Source organism: Clarias gariepinus, chromosome 12 (genome assembly GCF_024256425.1).
Source record: "Clarias gariepinus isolate MV-2021 ecotype Netherlands chromosome 12, CGAR_prim_01v2, whole genome shotgun sequence".
NCBI lineage: Eukaryota > Metazoa > Chordata > Actinopteri > Siluriformes > Clariidae > Clarias > Clarias gariepinus.
Window position 1 is genome coordinate 10018070 of NC_071111.1, and position 16689 is coordinate 10034758.

The window sequence follows — 16689 nt, forward strand, 5'->3', positions numbered from 1 at the left end:
AATGTCTAGGTTTGACTTGAACACCCCATTTATAATCCTAATATTTACTGTAGAGATGAACTCTATATATAAAGGAAGAATTTTTTATTGTATGTTGAAATTATTGTCCTGCTTTCAGTCTAACACTATACAACAGAAACATTAAAATTTGTATCCATCGACTGTTGAAGGTAAAAAATGAGAAAAGAGTTTACTCTTAAACTTGTTGACACACAAAGAATGTGGATGAATGTTGAGTTTTTGGATTTATCTGGCATTTAAAGTCTAAAAAAAAAGCTTCAACCCTGTCCTTTTGCAAAAGATAAGCTGTGGCAGTCATGTATTATACAACGTTTCATTTAAGTCCAGCCTTTTTTTTTTTTCATCGTTAACTTTAATTTGTCTTCGCCAGCTTTTGTTTGGAAAATTTCGAAAAAGAGTCATCTGTTCCTCCAGCTCAGAGACATCATGGCGCTGATAAGCCGCCTGCCCAGAGAGATGGAGCGCGAGCGAGAGTGGGAGTGGAGCTGGAATGGCTATTTGTAAACCAAAGATACATTTGCACTAAAAAATGCTGTCAGGAAGGAAGAAGCATGAGACCCATTTAAACCAGTTCCACATGTGTGCAGGGACTCGGGGGACTATCCTTCAGGGTCTGCTTAAGATGGACCCTGCGTATGTCTCTGGCGGAGCTTTTATTCATCTCCACTAACATCACGTGCAGTTTAGAACAATAAATTACTGTGTGCTCACTGAGTTCGATTGGGTTTAGGAAAAGCTTTGTGCTTTTTTGTTTTTGATGTTTTTTGTTCTCTCTGTGCAGATGTGTAAGAGGAAAGTATGGCTATGCTGAAGAAAAGTAAGTACCGGCTTTTACTACCAGCATTCCCATCACATGTATAGTATGTACAGTAATGATCTGGATTTGTTCTGAAACTGTAGATTTACATGCTAAGTGTTAAATACTTAATACGCTACAACCATCATGGGAGAATCATGTGTTGGCTTGATGCAGCCCACTGCAAAGCAAACTTACAGTACTGTTACCACCCCGGGGTGGAGTATTTTTCCTATAACAGCATGACCTAATGTCTTTCATTCCTCCTATACCACAACCTATCACTTTTTATTCCCTCGTTGTTCCATTTAAAATAACAAAAATGGCTTTGTGTTTTTCCACTATTGCCCTGTACATCCAGGGTTAAAGATTTGCATCTTTTCTCTGGTTTGTGTTTTGTGGAGTTTGCATATTCTCCCTGTGCTTAATGGGTTTCCTCCGGGTTCTCTGGTTTCCCCCGAACAGTCCTAAGAAATGCAGTGCCGTTTAGAGATGGGGATCACGTTTAAATTTCTTAGTTTGTGTTTAGTGATTTGTTTTCTACATTCTACAACAATACTGGGGATTTCAAAACTATGAAATAACGCATATGGCATTAGGTAATTACGTAACAACAAGACAAAGGGGGCAGCCGTTCTGCAATAGTTCTTGCTAGAACAGCATTGTGTCAAGAGTATTTGCAAAACCCATCAAGCACCATGATGAAACTGGCTCTCATGAAGACCTTCCCAGGAAAGCAAGACCTAAACGGACCTCTGCTGCAGAATAGTAGAGTTACCAGCCTCACCAATTTACAAACATCACCTCGGATTAGAGCCGTTATAAAGGATTTAGGAAAATTGTATTATTTGTAACATGTACCTTACAGAATAGTGAATTTTTATATATACAGGTGAAACTCGAAAAATTTGAATATCGTGCAAAAGTTCATTTATTTCAGGCTTCACAGATCGCGAGTAGCATATACATCTCGATATCAACTGTTCAAAGGAGATTATTGCGTATTTTGGACACCTTCAGCATTGTTGTACAGTGTAGAGAAAAAAAATCAGGAACAACCATGGAGTTAGAAAGTCATACGGTACATATGTAAGTTTTTAATTTTGATGTAATAAAATCTTGCGGTTTCTCTATAATCCTACAGCTGGTGCACCTTAAACTATTCTCACATTTACACCGGTTAGCGGGCGCACTTATCACACAGAGCGACCTGCATTTCATCGCATTATACACCTGAGCAGTTGGGAGTAACTTTAAAGTAAGTTGGGCCTTGATCAAGGGCCCAACAGTGGCAGCTTAGTGGTGCTGGGACATGAACCCGGGACCTTCCAATCAATAGTCCAATACCTTAACCACTGAGTTACCCTCGACATTAACAGGCAGCATGGTATCCCTTGTGGTAGGAAGTTTGTTTAGAGTTGTATAAACAGCTGAAAAAAAAGAATCAGGATTATTATAAAATCATGATACTAACAGAACTGAAATGCAGATTAAATCGCCACCCTATCTCTAGTGTAGACTGCTTGATATTTCTAAATAGACCCTTGTGTATAATTGGGTGTGTGAGTTCGTGTCCCCCCTTTGATGAGTCGAGAGTGTACAGAACCCCACCTCCAAGTTCTTCAAGTTCCCCGGGACAGACTCCAGGTCCCTCCACATGTTAAGCTGTTGTATAGTAGCTGATGAATGGATGGACAATGGATCACTTACATTACAGATGTTCTGAACAGATGTTCCCTTCACTGTCCTTTTTGTTTGACTTAAAGAATACTAGTTCCTCTGTCTTAAAGAATTCCCCATGATGGACATTCTTAGACATCTACCTCCAAATGTTGCTAAAGATGTCCTCCCTAAATGTTACATAATGCTCCTCTCATGGAAACTTCACATTTTTCACTCCACCTTTTTCTTCACAGTGCTGTGCTTCAAAAAATTGTTGGTAGGTAAATACCGGAAAAGTTGAAGCTTATCAAATTCCATTGGTTTAAGGTTCAGACTCTGAAGCAATTCCAGCTAAAGATAAAAAAATGTCAGAAATGATTCATCATGTAGAGTATGAGGACGTAACTAAAAAGAAGAAATTGTTTCAAGGAACGTTCTGTGCCCCGACGTCATATACTGACATAAGAGCTGACATTATGTTACACGAGTGTGTGTGTGTGTAAGAGTCTTGGCAGTTTCACTGCGAGTGAGGTAACCATCAAGTCCCATGTGTATGCTGGTTCAAACCCTCCCTTTAAACTAGCAATCACAGCAAAGTGTTTGTTTTATGGAATAATGTTTAGAACTGCACTTTCAGCACTTGGAGAGAAAGTGACCTGACAGTGCCGGAGACTGAGACCATGTGTTTAGTCAGTTGTGTCCAGCGCTTCCTCTGCAGGTGATGTTCTGCACTTAAGCCTAAAACCTATAGTGCCAGCTTGCTTAATTGTGTCCTGGGATTGTATGCCAAATTTAAAGTAAGTTTCTGTATGTAAATTAAAAAAAGCATCTTCAATGGAATGTAAATGTCGTTAAAAGAGCAGTTTGCAACTGACTTCCAGATGTTTCTATTTTACTGTTTCTAATGCAGAACCTGAAGGCCCTGCTCTCATAATCAGAGTAGGCTCTTCTTAAATATAATTTTATTAACTGGATTTCAAACATAATTATAATAGACTGTTTTAAAAAAGTAATAATATTAGAAAGACTTCATTTTGTTACAGAAAGCTCGTGGCTCCTGTCCCGAGCCTCGTTTTTGAGAGAAACAAAGAAAAACGCTCTGCTTCCCCATGACGTGAAGTCCTTTGCTCAGTATTCACATCTAACCCTGACCGATCAAAAGGATTGAACAAACCATGGGAATCCATGTACGTAATAACAAAGGAATGATTGTTTTATACAGTGGGATGATCTCATTTTATCCCGAGATAATCTCAGAGAATTCAGAGCTGTTGTTTAAGCCAAGGGAAATCACAATGTTCTATAGCCAGGGGTGCCAATAATTATGGAAGATGAGTTTTCTTTTTTAACTTAACTTAAAAGTTAAGATTTCTCTCTTCACCTTTTTAATATCAAATAAATATGCGTTATGCAAAAATAAGTATGTTTTAAGTTTTTTGTGTACAAAAATGTACACAAAAATGGTGGAGTTTTGGTGCTTGGGCCCGATCATCACTTCTTGCAACTATAAAGGTATTAAAAAAAAATTTCAATAATCTGGGGAAGGTTTTTTAACACACTCAAGAAGTCATGGAAGTGAGCACACAGGTTGGACTCTGGATCAGTTGGATCAGTTGGATGCTGCTGGATCAGTTGTTTTTCAGTGACCTCTAGTGTTTGCGCTTTATAACACCGTCTGATTGTGGCAGGGTGAGCTGCGATAGGAAGATAATCAATGATGGGATGATGCACTGATGGGGCCTGATGCAAAACAGAGCTACTTTCACCTCTCTGATGTTGATTATTTTACAAAAGCAACAGCACATCCTGATATCATGTGTTCCTCTTTACCACACCAACCAGCTGCTCATTTGTATTTTTTTCATTAAAGCTTAATTAATAAAACACACATCATGTTTTTTTTTCATTCTTATCCAATTGAATTTAATTTTAGCTCCTTTTAAGACTTCCTGATATGACAGCTGTAAACAGATGTTCCCTGTGTGTGTTCCAGTTAACCGAGTGCTCTCCATGTTACTCCTCCTGATGGCGCTGGCTCTGCTGTACAGCAAAATGTTTAAAGCATATCAGCCAGAAAACCACTCAGGTACTGCACATGCAAGCTCAGAGGATTAAGCAGGAAGTAAGGCTGTGTTGTTTAAATTAGTCCTCCTACTTCAGAACGGCCGAGGAACAAGGAGGCCCCAAACCGAACGGTGGACGATGAGTCAGAGTCGGGCATTCCCGTTGTGATCTGTGCAGCAGAAGAGCGTCTCGGAGCTGCCATGGCGACCATCAACAGTGTGTATAGCAACACGAAGTCCAGTGTCATCTTCTATATAGTGACCCTGAGAGATGCTATTAAGCTGACAAGGTTCGTCATGCTTTAACATACTGTACATGCACACACATATAGTTTCTCATTGTACTGTATGCGTGAGCTTTCCCTGTTGGTTTTTCATTTCTGGTCTTAAACAGGCAGTACATCAAGAAAACCAAGCTGAAACAGATCAACTACAAGATTCTGGAGTTCAATCCCATGGTGCTGAAGGGCAAAGTGAAACCAGATTCCTCCAGACCAGATCTTCTTCATCCTGTAAGCACAGGGTTATAAAAGAGAATAAAGAGTGTATTCCACAGTGTACCAGGGTGTTCAAGTCAAACCGAGACTTTTGATTGTGCAGAATAAGAGAACAGAGTTATGAGAGTTAAAGTTTTCTCAGTATCTCAGAGCCTTGTTTTGCACTGCCTGGTTCACGTCTGACACCCTGGCCTCCCAGGAACACCTTTGATGACCCAAACATGTCGAAATGGCTTGGGGCGAGGTCAGGGCTGTAAAACAATTATACATACATACAGATGTATGATTAAATGAAGATGTATAAAGAAGTACAGTGTGCACTAGAATATACAGGTCTTTGAGGTGTGTGTGTGTATGGGCTAGACCGTAGATTCACTAGTGACATTCGTGTCAGGTCATTACACACAATTTCGCTTCAACTTAGATTTGATATTTAATTTATGTTAAATGATGTGGATTCATTTCTCTAGCACTTTGGAGGAAAAGCTAAAACTAGACAAGTGGAGGTCTATACATCGATAAAATGATGTGTTTCTGTCTTGTGTTTGTGTGTGTTCCAGCTGAACTTTGTAAGGTTCTACTTACCTTTGCTTGCTATCAGCAATCATAAGAAGATTGTTTACCTGGACGACGATATCATTGTTCAAGGTACAGTATGACCCTTTCGGATATTAATTAGCATTTAAATGGCAGAAAGAAAGGAGGAAACTATTACTTTGTAAGAAGACAGCGCATTTGAATCCCACAGGAGATATCCAGAATCTGTACAGCATCAGGCTGCAGTCAGGACATGCGGCGGCGTTTGCGTCAGACTGTGACCTGCCTGCTACACATGAGATGGTGCGCAGCGTGGGCATGCAAGTACGCGGCTTTTTGACCAGATCGTTATATTCCGATGCAAGCTGATACATTTACGTTGTTTAAAATATGAAAGCATTTTGGTTCTTTTTGTGCCCACCAGACATCCTACATGGGTTTCCTGGACTATCGGAAACAGGCCGTCCGAGACCTGGGGATTAACCCCAACGACTGCTCCTTTAACCCCGGAGTGTTTGTGGCTGATATTGATGAGTGGAGGAAGCAGAAGATCACTGTGCAACTGGAGAAATGGATGAGCGAGAACTTCAAGTAAGCCCTGGATGTTAGGGGTTAGGGTTAGAGTTTTTAACATGAAGGCAACCATCTCAGGAGTCACGATAGTCATAACGAACATCCATTTAACTCCTGTACACATCGTCTATGCTGCAAAATTTTTCAGCTTCTCTGAATGATTAACATAATTTTTTTTTCTTTGGGTTTACAGGGAAAACCTGTACAGCAGTGCCATGGCAGGTGGTGTAGCCACTCCTCCTATGCTCATCGTGTTCCACAACAAATACACGACGATCGACCCTAAGTGGCACGTCAGACACATGGGTAATTCATCTCTCCAGTTTTGATACGGTTTAATACACCGTCACTTCACACCATTAGGGTTGAGGGTTCTAATCTCTCCTCTGGCTCAGTGTCTGTGGAGTTTGCATGTTCTCCCCCGTACTTGGTGGGCTTTCTCCAGTAACACCAGTTTCTTCTCACAGTACAAAGACATGAAGTATAGGTTAATTGGCATTCCCAAACTGCCCATAGTGTATGTCTGTGTGTGTTTGTGCCCTGCAATGGATTGGCACCTTATCCAGGGTGTCCCTCACCTTGTGCCCTATAGTCAGGCTCATGAATTTTACAACAGAGAGATTTTTGGCATTTGCCCACTTTTTACCCACCACATTTAAAAAAAAACACTCAAGACTTTTAACGGTAATTCAAGGGGTTTCACAAAAAAGAATTCACACATACAGTATACACACACACACACACACACACACACAAATTATAAATAATGGAACAGACTAACATTAATACAGACATAAGTACTGTTTTTAATACATGCATGAAAATCCTTTGCTCTGACTGAGTCACTGACTGCTTAAAGTCTGGAACCCAAGAACGTGGACGAATGTTGACTTTCCTCTGCAAGGAGCTTTTCCAGGCCTTCGGTCTTTCTGCCTCCAGTCTTGTCTTTAGTATTGGGTTAGTCTTGTCTTTAGTAACGTTCCGAAGTGAATTGGCCACAAGGTTGTTTCTGTCTCTATGATTGTTTTTTTCAGCCACCTCAACTTGCATAGTTACCTCATGTTGAGAGTTCGAGTGATCAGCTACTGTACCAAATGCAAACGAAACACTCGGAACTCAGAACCAGGAGGGACCAGGTAACTCCTGGCCATGCAGCTGCTTGTCAGCCTTTTGTTCCATCATTTATGAGCCCCCAAAACGGGGTGTTTGTATGTAAATGGATGTCATTCCTGAACGGTTAATGCCACACTTTTGCCGAACCTTCTGAGTTTATAGCTGAAAGTCTTGACTTTTTTCACATCTTGAGTGTTTAATTGCAAATTTAATATAGTGGAGTACCAGTGGAGTCCAGATGTCATTTTAGTTCTAAAGTTTATGGGCCAGACTTCAGGCCTCCAGCAACCCTACACAGGATAATCAGTATAATATATATTTTTTAACTTATGTTATAGGAAAATAATTATTAATAAGGTCTCTGATGTATAATTTGCCACGATCATCAGAGCTGCTGTTACAGACATTTAATCAACACCTTCAGACCAATCAGATTTGTGAATTCAAGAGTGCTGTGAAATAAAAGAAAACAAAAAATATGCAAGGCATCATAAAACTCCTTTATTTCTCATTATCTCCCTCAGGTTGGAGTCCTAATGCTTATTATCCCCAGTCTGTCCTCCAAGAGGCGCAACTGCTTCACTGGAACGGTCGCTTCAAACCCTGGGACTATCCCTGTGTTCACACTGACCTCTGGGAGAAATGGTTTATTCCTGACCCTTCTGGAAAATTTGTACTGGTGCGGCCTGAGACATAAAAAAAAAATAGACACTTCTACTGATGAAATCTACAAGTGAAGACAAACACAAACACCTGTTTTTATAATAGATTATACACTGATGAAAACAATACTGTAAAATTTGAATGTGTGTTTTGTTACTCGGATACACTGTGCTACATGTGTGAATTATGATTGACAGATTTTTAAACATTGCTTTAAAAAGAGCCTTGCGATGGATAAGACTATGTTTCATTCAGCCAGGATTCAGTTGTTACAGTACGTTCGGTCTCTTAACATGTTACTAGGGGAGAAAAATTTATCTCTATCCATTTGAAATTCCTGCTTTGAGAGTCATGTGTCAGGTAGATAAGCATGTGATACCAGCAAAGGCTCTCACAGCAGAAACTATAAGTATAATACATAACTATAATACTTTAAAACAATCAACATTAACTTATTAGTTGGCTAACAGTCTACATCACTGACTGTACAGTTTGCTGTTCTGAAAGTAAATGCACAGACTAAATATTAGCTTATTATTAATAAAAATACATACTTTTATGGCAGCAACTGCTCCATGGAGTGTGAAAATTAAATAATTCCCAGTTCAAATGTGCACAAACGCAGCAAGAGTTGCTGAGAAAGCACTAAACTGTATAGAGCAGTGGTCCTCCAAGAGAGAACCACTTTTTTAATGCAAGAGAAAGCTTATCTAATTGCTGTTCACTCAACACACAGCAGAGGGCACCAAAAATCACACCATGCCAAGACAGTCCAGGTAGAGTCACTGTACACTACCAGTCAAATGTTTGGACACACCTTCTAATTGTAATTGCTCTTCCCTGACTTTCCTTTCCTTCTACATTGTAAAATAATGACAGCTACGTTCTAAAGTCTGTAGCATTTTTTTTTTAAATGTAAATAAATAAATACAAATCACAAGGTTTCAAAAGGCATGTCCACACCCCCATGCATCACCCCTAACAAAATGTAATAGAAACTCTTGGTTGAGAGGCTAATCTTCATGATTGAAGTTTATTCCTAGCAAAGCTGCACACAGTACATGTAAACTAAAAGTAGTTTCTTTCTGTTAACTTATACAAGCATGTGGGCATGTCAATGTTTACACTTCACCTCTGGCCACATTGCTGTGCTGGAGCAGAAACAGATTGGAATAGGAGGGATTTCAAGATCTGCTGTTACTGCATTATGCCAATATTGCCCCAATAAATGAACTAGTATGATTTCAAGTTTCAGTATTTTTCTTTTGTTGTAGATTGTTCAACATTACTGTGAAAGAAGGGGGAAAAAGCCAAATTAAATAATTGCAATAAATACAAAAAGACAAGAGAGACTCTTTTTGGAAACATTTAATGGTTCACGTGACAGGAATTCAACACTCCATAACCAGGTCAGTTAAATATTAACAAATTTACAGTCATGAGGAATGTAAAAAAAATTCAAACACAAAACGCAGCTCCTTAAAAAACACCCAACCAGAACCCCAAACCCACCCCCAAAATGTTCCCTGACAGAGACGAAGCAGCCACTTGGGATTTATCATTTCTGCCATCAACACCCAAACTCCCTTTTCCTGTTGACGATCTCTTACAGCTCCTCCTTCTCTGTAGTTTTCTGAAATACAAATACACAGATGACATCAGGTTTACAAAAATGCAATTCTTTCATTTTGAGAATCCAAAGCTATGCATGAAAATTTCAATCTGTGGGGTTCTTAACCATGGAGGGGAAAAAAAAAAAAAAAAAATTATCCATCCATCCATATTTGAAAAAACCCTCACCGTGTCTTCTGCATCATCTGCTGTCACCTCCTCTTCTTCCTCAGCCTCCTCTTCCTCTGCTGGTTCTTCAGGCTCCTCTTCTGGCTCCTCCTCAACCTAAGCAAACAGAAATAATATGCAATATTAAAAAGGTGGACAGACTCCATGTACTACTATTACTATTGTCCTGGTCTGATAAACTAAATAATACATGCTGATGTGTGTTGTGCTCACCTGTTCATCAAGGTCAACATTCATGCTTAGCCTGAGCATGCGCTCTATCCTGTCTCCATAGGCCTTGGTGTCTGTCAGCTGGTAGCCTGAGCGCAGAGTGGCAGTCTCGAACAACACCACTGCCAGATCAGATGCTGTCTGGTCATCTTCATTAGTCTGTAACCACAAAGCACAAATCAGAATCTCATGTCATTGTTCTATAGCTCACTTGAAAAATGCCCTCATGAAGTTGTGTACTTCGGCCAGGCCGATTTTTATTTTTTAAATTATAATATCCAGATATTTCACTATACATATACAAATTTTAATATGGTAAAAATTTAAAGCTGTAAGGGAAGTAGCAGTGACCAAACCAGTTGTTGTGTGGGGAAAGAAGGGGAAAGAAATTTTTTTTGACCCTCTGGTATTTAAATGGATTTTCTATATTCAGGTATCCATGTCAGTTGCCTTTATATATAATAACTTCCGACAATACACAAATTTGTAAGAGATTTGATGTAACATTTTGTCACACTTACTTGGACTCTCTTCAGCATCTCTTTAATGAGGGGGTGTTTTGGGTTGATTTCTAGTGTCTTCTTCTGACTTGCATAATAGCTGAAACAACAAACATTATTTTAGTTAACTGTCGGATCAATCATAAAATACTTGTTAACAGGAAGCAGAGTTAATTTTAACACCAACAACTACTTATGCTAAAAAAAATTTACTTCTCCAATACCACTGCATTTTCTAAAAAGAAAGGTCTCTATTATAACCAGTGTTTTAACCTTTGACTGGCCAATGCTGGTTGAAAACCAGAACTGAGAATTCAACACACTGGTGTATTTTTGATTAATCATTTAAAAGCTCTTTTCACCAGGACCCTTCTTTATACGTACTTTGTGGAAATGTCTTTTCCTGTCTGATAGGCCTGAGCCTTCATGATCCTCTCCATGTTTCCAGACCAACCATACTGACTGGCCACCAGAGCACAGGGAGAGCTAGTCAGTCTTTGGGACAACACTGCTTTCTCAATCTGCAGGAGCAAAACACCAGAGTTAAGATTGATATAAAACCTAATAAAAACCTAATAAAAACAAATTTAAAAAAGTTTTTGCCTTCGCATTTATTAAGAATTTACATATTACTTCTGTTTACAGAGAGCTACAGTACATATGTTCAAAGACAGTACCTTATCCTTCAGGGACTTGTCCTTCATCCATGTTGTGAGAGGCTCAAACTCCTTCTCCAGGGCTTCCCTTTTCTCCTTGCTTTTCTCACTCTCATCAAATTTGACTCCTTCTTTGGCCACGTTCTGGAAGCGCTTGCCATCAAACTCGGGCAGTGCCTGGATGCAATACTCGTCCACTGGCTCGGTCAGGTAGACAACCTCATATCCCTTCTTCAGCAGCTTCTCCACAAATGGAGAAGACTCGGCCTTAATTAAAAAATTACAATGAATTATATATAAAATAATTATTAATGCATGCACAATTATCCAAAAATAGAAGCAATGCAGTATCAAAATTTGTATGATTATTGAGAGACACTGGGAATTTCTGCAGGAGACTACCTCCAAACTTTATTTGAAACAGCACCATCTATGTGCTTACCTCCTGCCTGCTGGTGCCTGCCATAAAGTAGATCTTGTCTTGCTTCTCCTTCATCCTCTCGACATATTGCTCCAGACTGGAAAGCCCTGATTCACTGTGAGAGGTCTGGAAGCGCAGCAGCTTAGCCAGCCTGGTTCTGTTTGAGTGATCCTCAATCACACCCAGCTTGATGTTGGTACCAAACTCCTTCCAAAACTTATCGTTGTACTGCTCCTCAGCAATTTTCTTGATCATATCCAAAGTCTTGCGGACCAGCTTTTTGCGAATGACCTGGAAAGAAGAAACATTCCTTCTTTAACACTGTTCTAAGAGGACCAAGTAACCAATTAGCACAAATACTTTCACTTACTACCTTCTAATAATATTAACTAATAAAATATTAATTCGTGCACGAGTGCTGATCAGCTTTGGCTCATGGTGCCCAAGTTTAAACTCAAAAGGAACATGTGTGACTAGACAGCCTTTGGACCACTGTACAGGTTATAGCTCTTGTGAAGTTTGCTACAAATAAAATCTCTCTTTAACTTCCTCATATTAAACCACCAATTTATTGTTTTTTCCCTTGCTTGCACCTAAAAACATATGTTTAGACTTGACAACCAGTCAGTGAAATCTTGTAATGCCTTTTAAAAACGAAGCCACTTTCAAATAAACATGTGAAGGTAAAGGAAATAACCACAAATGAGCTTCCACTTGCTGAATGCAAATACAGCAACGTGACCATGTGTGTTGGTCCCCAGTTCTCACCTTCAGCAGCTTGTGCTGTTGCAAGGTCTCTCTGGAGACATTCAGAGGAAGATCATCAGAGTCCACCTGAAAGGAGATTAAACTCCTCGTTAAGGGACAAGTTTACTATATACTGTGTAATATAAATAATGTTCTATAAGGCCAAGTTACAGCACTCACCACACCCTTGATGAAGTTCAAATATTTGGGCATCATATCATGGAAGTCGTCTGTGATGAAGACTCTGCGTACAAACAGCTGCGAGGGAGAAAGTCAATGAGATATGACGCATAGAAGTTTGTCTTTTAAATCTTCCCTAATTGATATATCAATTTACTATTATTTTGTTTGCATCATCTTACCTTGATGAAGTCATTCTTCTTAGAGCCGTACTCATCAAAAAGACCTCTGGGCGCTGCTGCAGGTACAAACAGGATGGACTTGAAGGTTACCTCTCCCTCAGCTGTGAAGTGGATGTGACTCAGAGGCTCTTCATTGTCCTGCATGATGAGATTTTCTTTTTAAATAAAATGCTAGAAAAGATTATCAAATTTAACAGTTTTTTGACAGGTCGGAGACTTACCCTTGAGAAAGTCTTGTAGAAAGCCTTGTATTCGTCATCTTCTACCTCTTTAGCAGGCCTCTGCCAGATGGGCTTGATGTCATTCATCAGCTCCCAATCCCACACAGTTTTCTCCACCTAAACACAAAGGATAAAAGATATATACACATCGGATCCACAAGACATCCTATTTAAACCTGTTTGGCTTGTTAATATTCAGGTGCTATAATAGATTAGGGATGCAGCCCCTTGTATTTACCTTCTTGGTTTTGGGTTTGTCTTTATCTTCCTCCTCTTCCTCTACCTCAGCCTCATCTTCAGATGTCTCCTTCTCTGCCTCTTTCTCGGCTTCATCCTCCTCAATTGGCTCTTCCACTGTTTCAGTCTGAACAAAAACTCTAACCATGAGCTCACAAATCATGGATTATACATACACATACATTTGTTTTGGCTTCATATGCTACGATAACTGACCTTGCTGCTCCACACATAAATGGGGAAGTTGATGAACTGAGAGTACTTCCTCACAAGGTTCTTAATGGTCTCCAGCTCAAGGTAGTCAGAAGCTTCTTCCTTCATGACCAGGCTAAAAAAAAAAAAAAAAAAAAAAAAAAATGCAAGAACAGTGTTAGCATTACACTTAAGTGACGGTCATGACAATATAGAGTGATAGAGCTTTTAATAGCAAACAGTGTGACAAAGCAGTTTCAAAAAACTGGTAAGTGGTCAGGAAAAACTTTGAAATGATAAGGAAACCCTGAATCAAAATGAAAGCCATGCTTGTCTGGGCGTTATCAGTTATTGGGTTTATAACATGGTACTCTTTCATAATTTTATACTACAAATTAAAACAGTACCAAATGTGTGTGAAGGATGTTCAGTACTAGAAGATTATGAATAAAAGTTCTGAGATGAGCACGAGTATGTCTGTATGACTACAGCAGGAGATCTTTTTACATACGTTATGGTGGTTCCTCTGCCCAGAGTGTTGCCTCGTGGGTCCTCGATGACCGAGAACTCATTCGAGTCAGACTCCCAGATGTGCTGGGTGTCGTTGTTGTGCTTGGATGTGACGATGACTTTGTCAGCCACCAGGAAGGCCGAGTAGAACCCGACTCCGAACTGACCAATCAGCTCAGAGGTGGACTGGCCTTCTGCCTGCATATCAGTCATTTTGTTGAGGAACTCGCTGGTGCCCGACTTGGCGATGGTACCCAGGTTCTTCACAAGTTCCTCTTTGGTCATGCCAATGCCAGTGTCAGTGATGTGCAACATGTTCTTCTCTTTGTCCGACTGGGGAGAAAAAAAAAAGAAAAGAAACAGTCAATTTCTTGCTGTTTCCTGACTGTACTACAGAAACCATGCTTCATTTTAAAGGAGCCTCTTACTAACTGCTTGTCTTGACTAAAAATTTGTTTCTCTTTGCAATGCAAAATAATACCAAAAGCTCTCTTAGGTTTCACTACTGAAAGCCCTACACCAGAAATGGTCCATGGAACACACCTTAATCTTAACAGTCAGCTCTTCGTTCCCAGCAAGTGCATCGTCATTGGTGAGAGACAGCAACCGGATCTTATCCAAGGCATCAGAAGCATTAGAGATCAGTTCCCTCAGGAAGATCTATAAGAAAACAGGAAAATTAAGTTTACCTACATGTAAAGAAGCGGCATTAAATTTTCATTTATTTTCATGCATCTTTGCCTCACCTCTTTGTTCTTATACAGAGAGTTGATGATCAGTTTCATCATTCTGTTCACTTCTGCCTGGAAAGCAAACTTTTCAGATTTTTCCCGAAGTTCTTTAATCTGTGCTGCGTTCAGTCCGTCAAGTTGAATGGCTTCTTCCTCCCTGGTGAGAAACGCACACAAGACAAATCCCAAGACTCTCATTAGGGTGATGGTGCTCGATCAAGAAGTCTATACTGGTGTCACCTGACATTTAAATGTCTAAAAAGTAGTCTTGTATATAATGTGTAGATTTTAAGCAACATCTTTGTGGAACATCTGAGTAACTTATAGCTTTGGGTTGTAAGAATTTAACACACTAACCTCTGAACAACTTCATCGTCCGTCCTCGAGCCATCTCTGCTCTTACCCAGGTCATCCTCAACTGTACCATCTACATCGACCTCATCTTCTGCCTTAACAGATGCTGTGAGAAATCAAGATATGAAATAAATATAAAAACATTACTGAAGCTCAAAACAAGGTGTGAACAATATGACCTGCAACCTGTTTCAACTTGCATTATCAAATAAGGAAACCCTAATTACACACACACAAAAAAAATACCACATTACATGTCATATATAGACTAAAATTATTTTATTGTGGATTAATGGGAAATAGCATTAACTTTACTCCTCTTCCCATTCAAGTATTCTGCAGGAAAAAGCTAGCTAGCTAAATTAATTTAAGCTAGTCGGGAGGAAACTTAAGCAGGCTAACAAAAGCAAGCCGTGGGGTGGTAAAAAGGTTTAATATTAATATATAATCTCAGAAAAATATAAAACAAACGAAGCATGACTAGCTAGCTAGCTAGCAATTCTGAGGAAACTTCTAGAAGCACATGCAACCGAAGCCATGATTCTGCAGCTTCCTCAAGATAAACGCCTGGTCAAGTTCACGTTCAAGGCTGACAGAGAAACCATAACGTTACTTACTGAACACAAGAAGTGCACAGAAAAGCCCTAAGATCCATAACCGCTTCATTTTCGGAAGCAGAAACGTGTTATAACCCAGCACAGGACAGGTTTAAAGCTGCTGAAGCGCACCACTTCCCCTGTCAAGTCCCAAAATGCAGCTGCAAAAAAAAAGAGACAGAAGTCGGCTTTATGATATTCTGGATTTAGAGGCGATGCGCGAGCGAAGTCGACCAATCAGAGCTCCCCACGCACAATACCGCACCAATCGCTGAGCGAGCTACAGCCACGCTCGACCAATCACCGCTTTACATGTCCGACTTCACGTGGTCAAATCGTGGCCTCTCTGGATTGGCTCGGGTGTCTGTCAAACACGCTGCTTTTTTCTCTCTTTTTTTAAGAAGCTCTGCTTTGGTCCCTGATCTGGAAGCAGTTTTAATTTCTGGTAGAGGTGGTGTCGGATTAATAAAACTGATCCTAAATAAGTGGTGGGCGGATTTAGTTTTTTTTTTTAAATCCACCTTTTCTAGGGTTCAATCCGACATCCGGGTCAAATAACATTAGTGTTCACCTTAATGACCAGATGTTGCTATGATCTAATGATATGTGTTCTAGATCACTGACCAAACTGTGATTCAGGAAGAATCTGGGATCATTACTGTCTAATTCTCAAGACTGGTGTGATGAAAATGTTATTAAAACATAAAAGTTTTCAGTCAAGATTTTAATTATATAAATAGAATTATAATATATAGAAAGTGTTCATTAGTTTACTATAACAGTTTCTCTGACAGGCTTATACTTTGTAATACATTATAATTTACATCCAGCCATCTAGGAACCTCTGTAGTCCAACTAGGGATCGTGAAGGCGAATGGTGACCATTATTTTTATGACTATGTTGGGACCTCTGGTCAACATTCACATGCATATTCACACATTAAGGCCAATTTTGGGAATGCCAATTAGCCTAACCTGCATGTTTTTGGACTGTGGGAGAAAACCATAGTACCCGACGGAAACCAACCAAGCACAGTGCTCAAATCGTCCCACCACAGACCTGAGGTGGGAATCGAACACAGACCCTAGACTTGAGAGGCCAGAGTGCTAACCACTAAGCCATAATGCTGCTACAGCCTCATTTGCATAGTACTAACACACAAGGAGTTTTTATATGGTGAGCACTCTGCATAGCCTAAAACGAACTAAATATAAAATAACAGATTA

General features: G+C 39.7%; 2 protein-coding genes across 3 annotated transcripts; one reads left to right on the forward strand and one right to left on the reverse strand.

Moving 5' to 3' along the window:
- Positions 1–379: 379 nt before the first annotated feature.
- On the forward strand, positions 380–8542 carry glt8d2 (glycosyltransferase 8 domain containing 2). 2 transcript variants are annotated; one of them, XM_053508790.1, is made up of 9 exons: positions 380–838; positions 4473–4565; positions 4640–4832; positions 4937–5054; positions 5600–5687; positions 5788–5900; positions 6001–6167; positions 6343–6455; positions 7787–8542. In XM_053508790.1, the coding sequence occupies exons 1-9, from the start codon at positions 820–822 to the stop codon at positions 7957–7959; spliced, it is 1077 nt and encodes a 358-aa protein (XP_053364765.1). In that variant the 5' UTR covers positions 380–819; the 3' UTR covers positions 7960–8542. The 2 variants fall into 2 exon arrangements, with proteins under 2 accessions (XP_053364765.1, XP_053364764.1); XM_053508789.1 differs by lacking the exon at positions 380–838 and having other exon boundaries at positions 4268–4565.
- A 735-nt stretch (positions 8543–9277) lies between these two features.
- On the reverse strand, positions 9278–15642 carry hsp90b1 (heat shock protein 90, beta (grp94), member 1). The gene is made up of 18 exons (XM_053508450.1): positions 15484–15642; positions 14870–14972; positions 14528–14669; positions 14325–14441; positions 13783–14114; positions 13296–13407; positions 13081–13206; positions 12843–12959; positions 12622–12759; positions 12440–12517; positions 12281–12346; positions 11534–11803; positions 11113–11358; positions 10820–10956; positions 10457–10535; positions 9939–10094; positions 9726–9821; positions 9278–9558 (listed from the first exon to the last, which is right to left on the reverse strand). Exons 1-18 carry the CDS (start codon positions 15530–15532, stop codon positions 9532–9534), a joined length of 2391 nt encoding a protein of 796 aa, XP_053364425.1. The 5' UTR covers positions 15533–15642; the 3' UTR covers positions 9278–9531.
- Positions 15643–16689: the final 1047 nt, after the last annotated feature.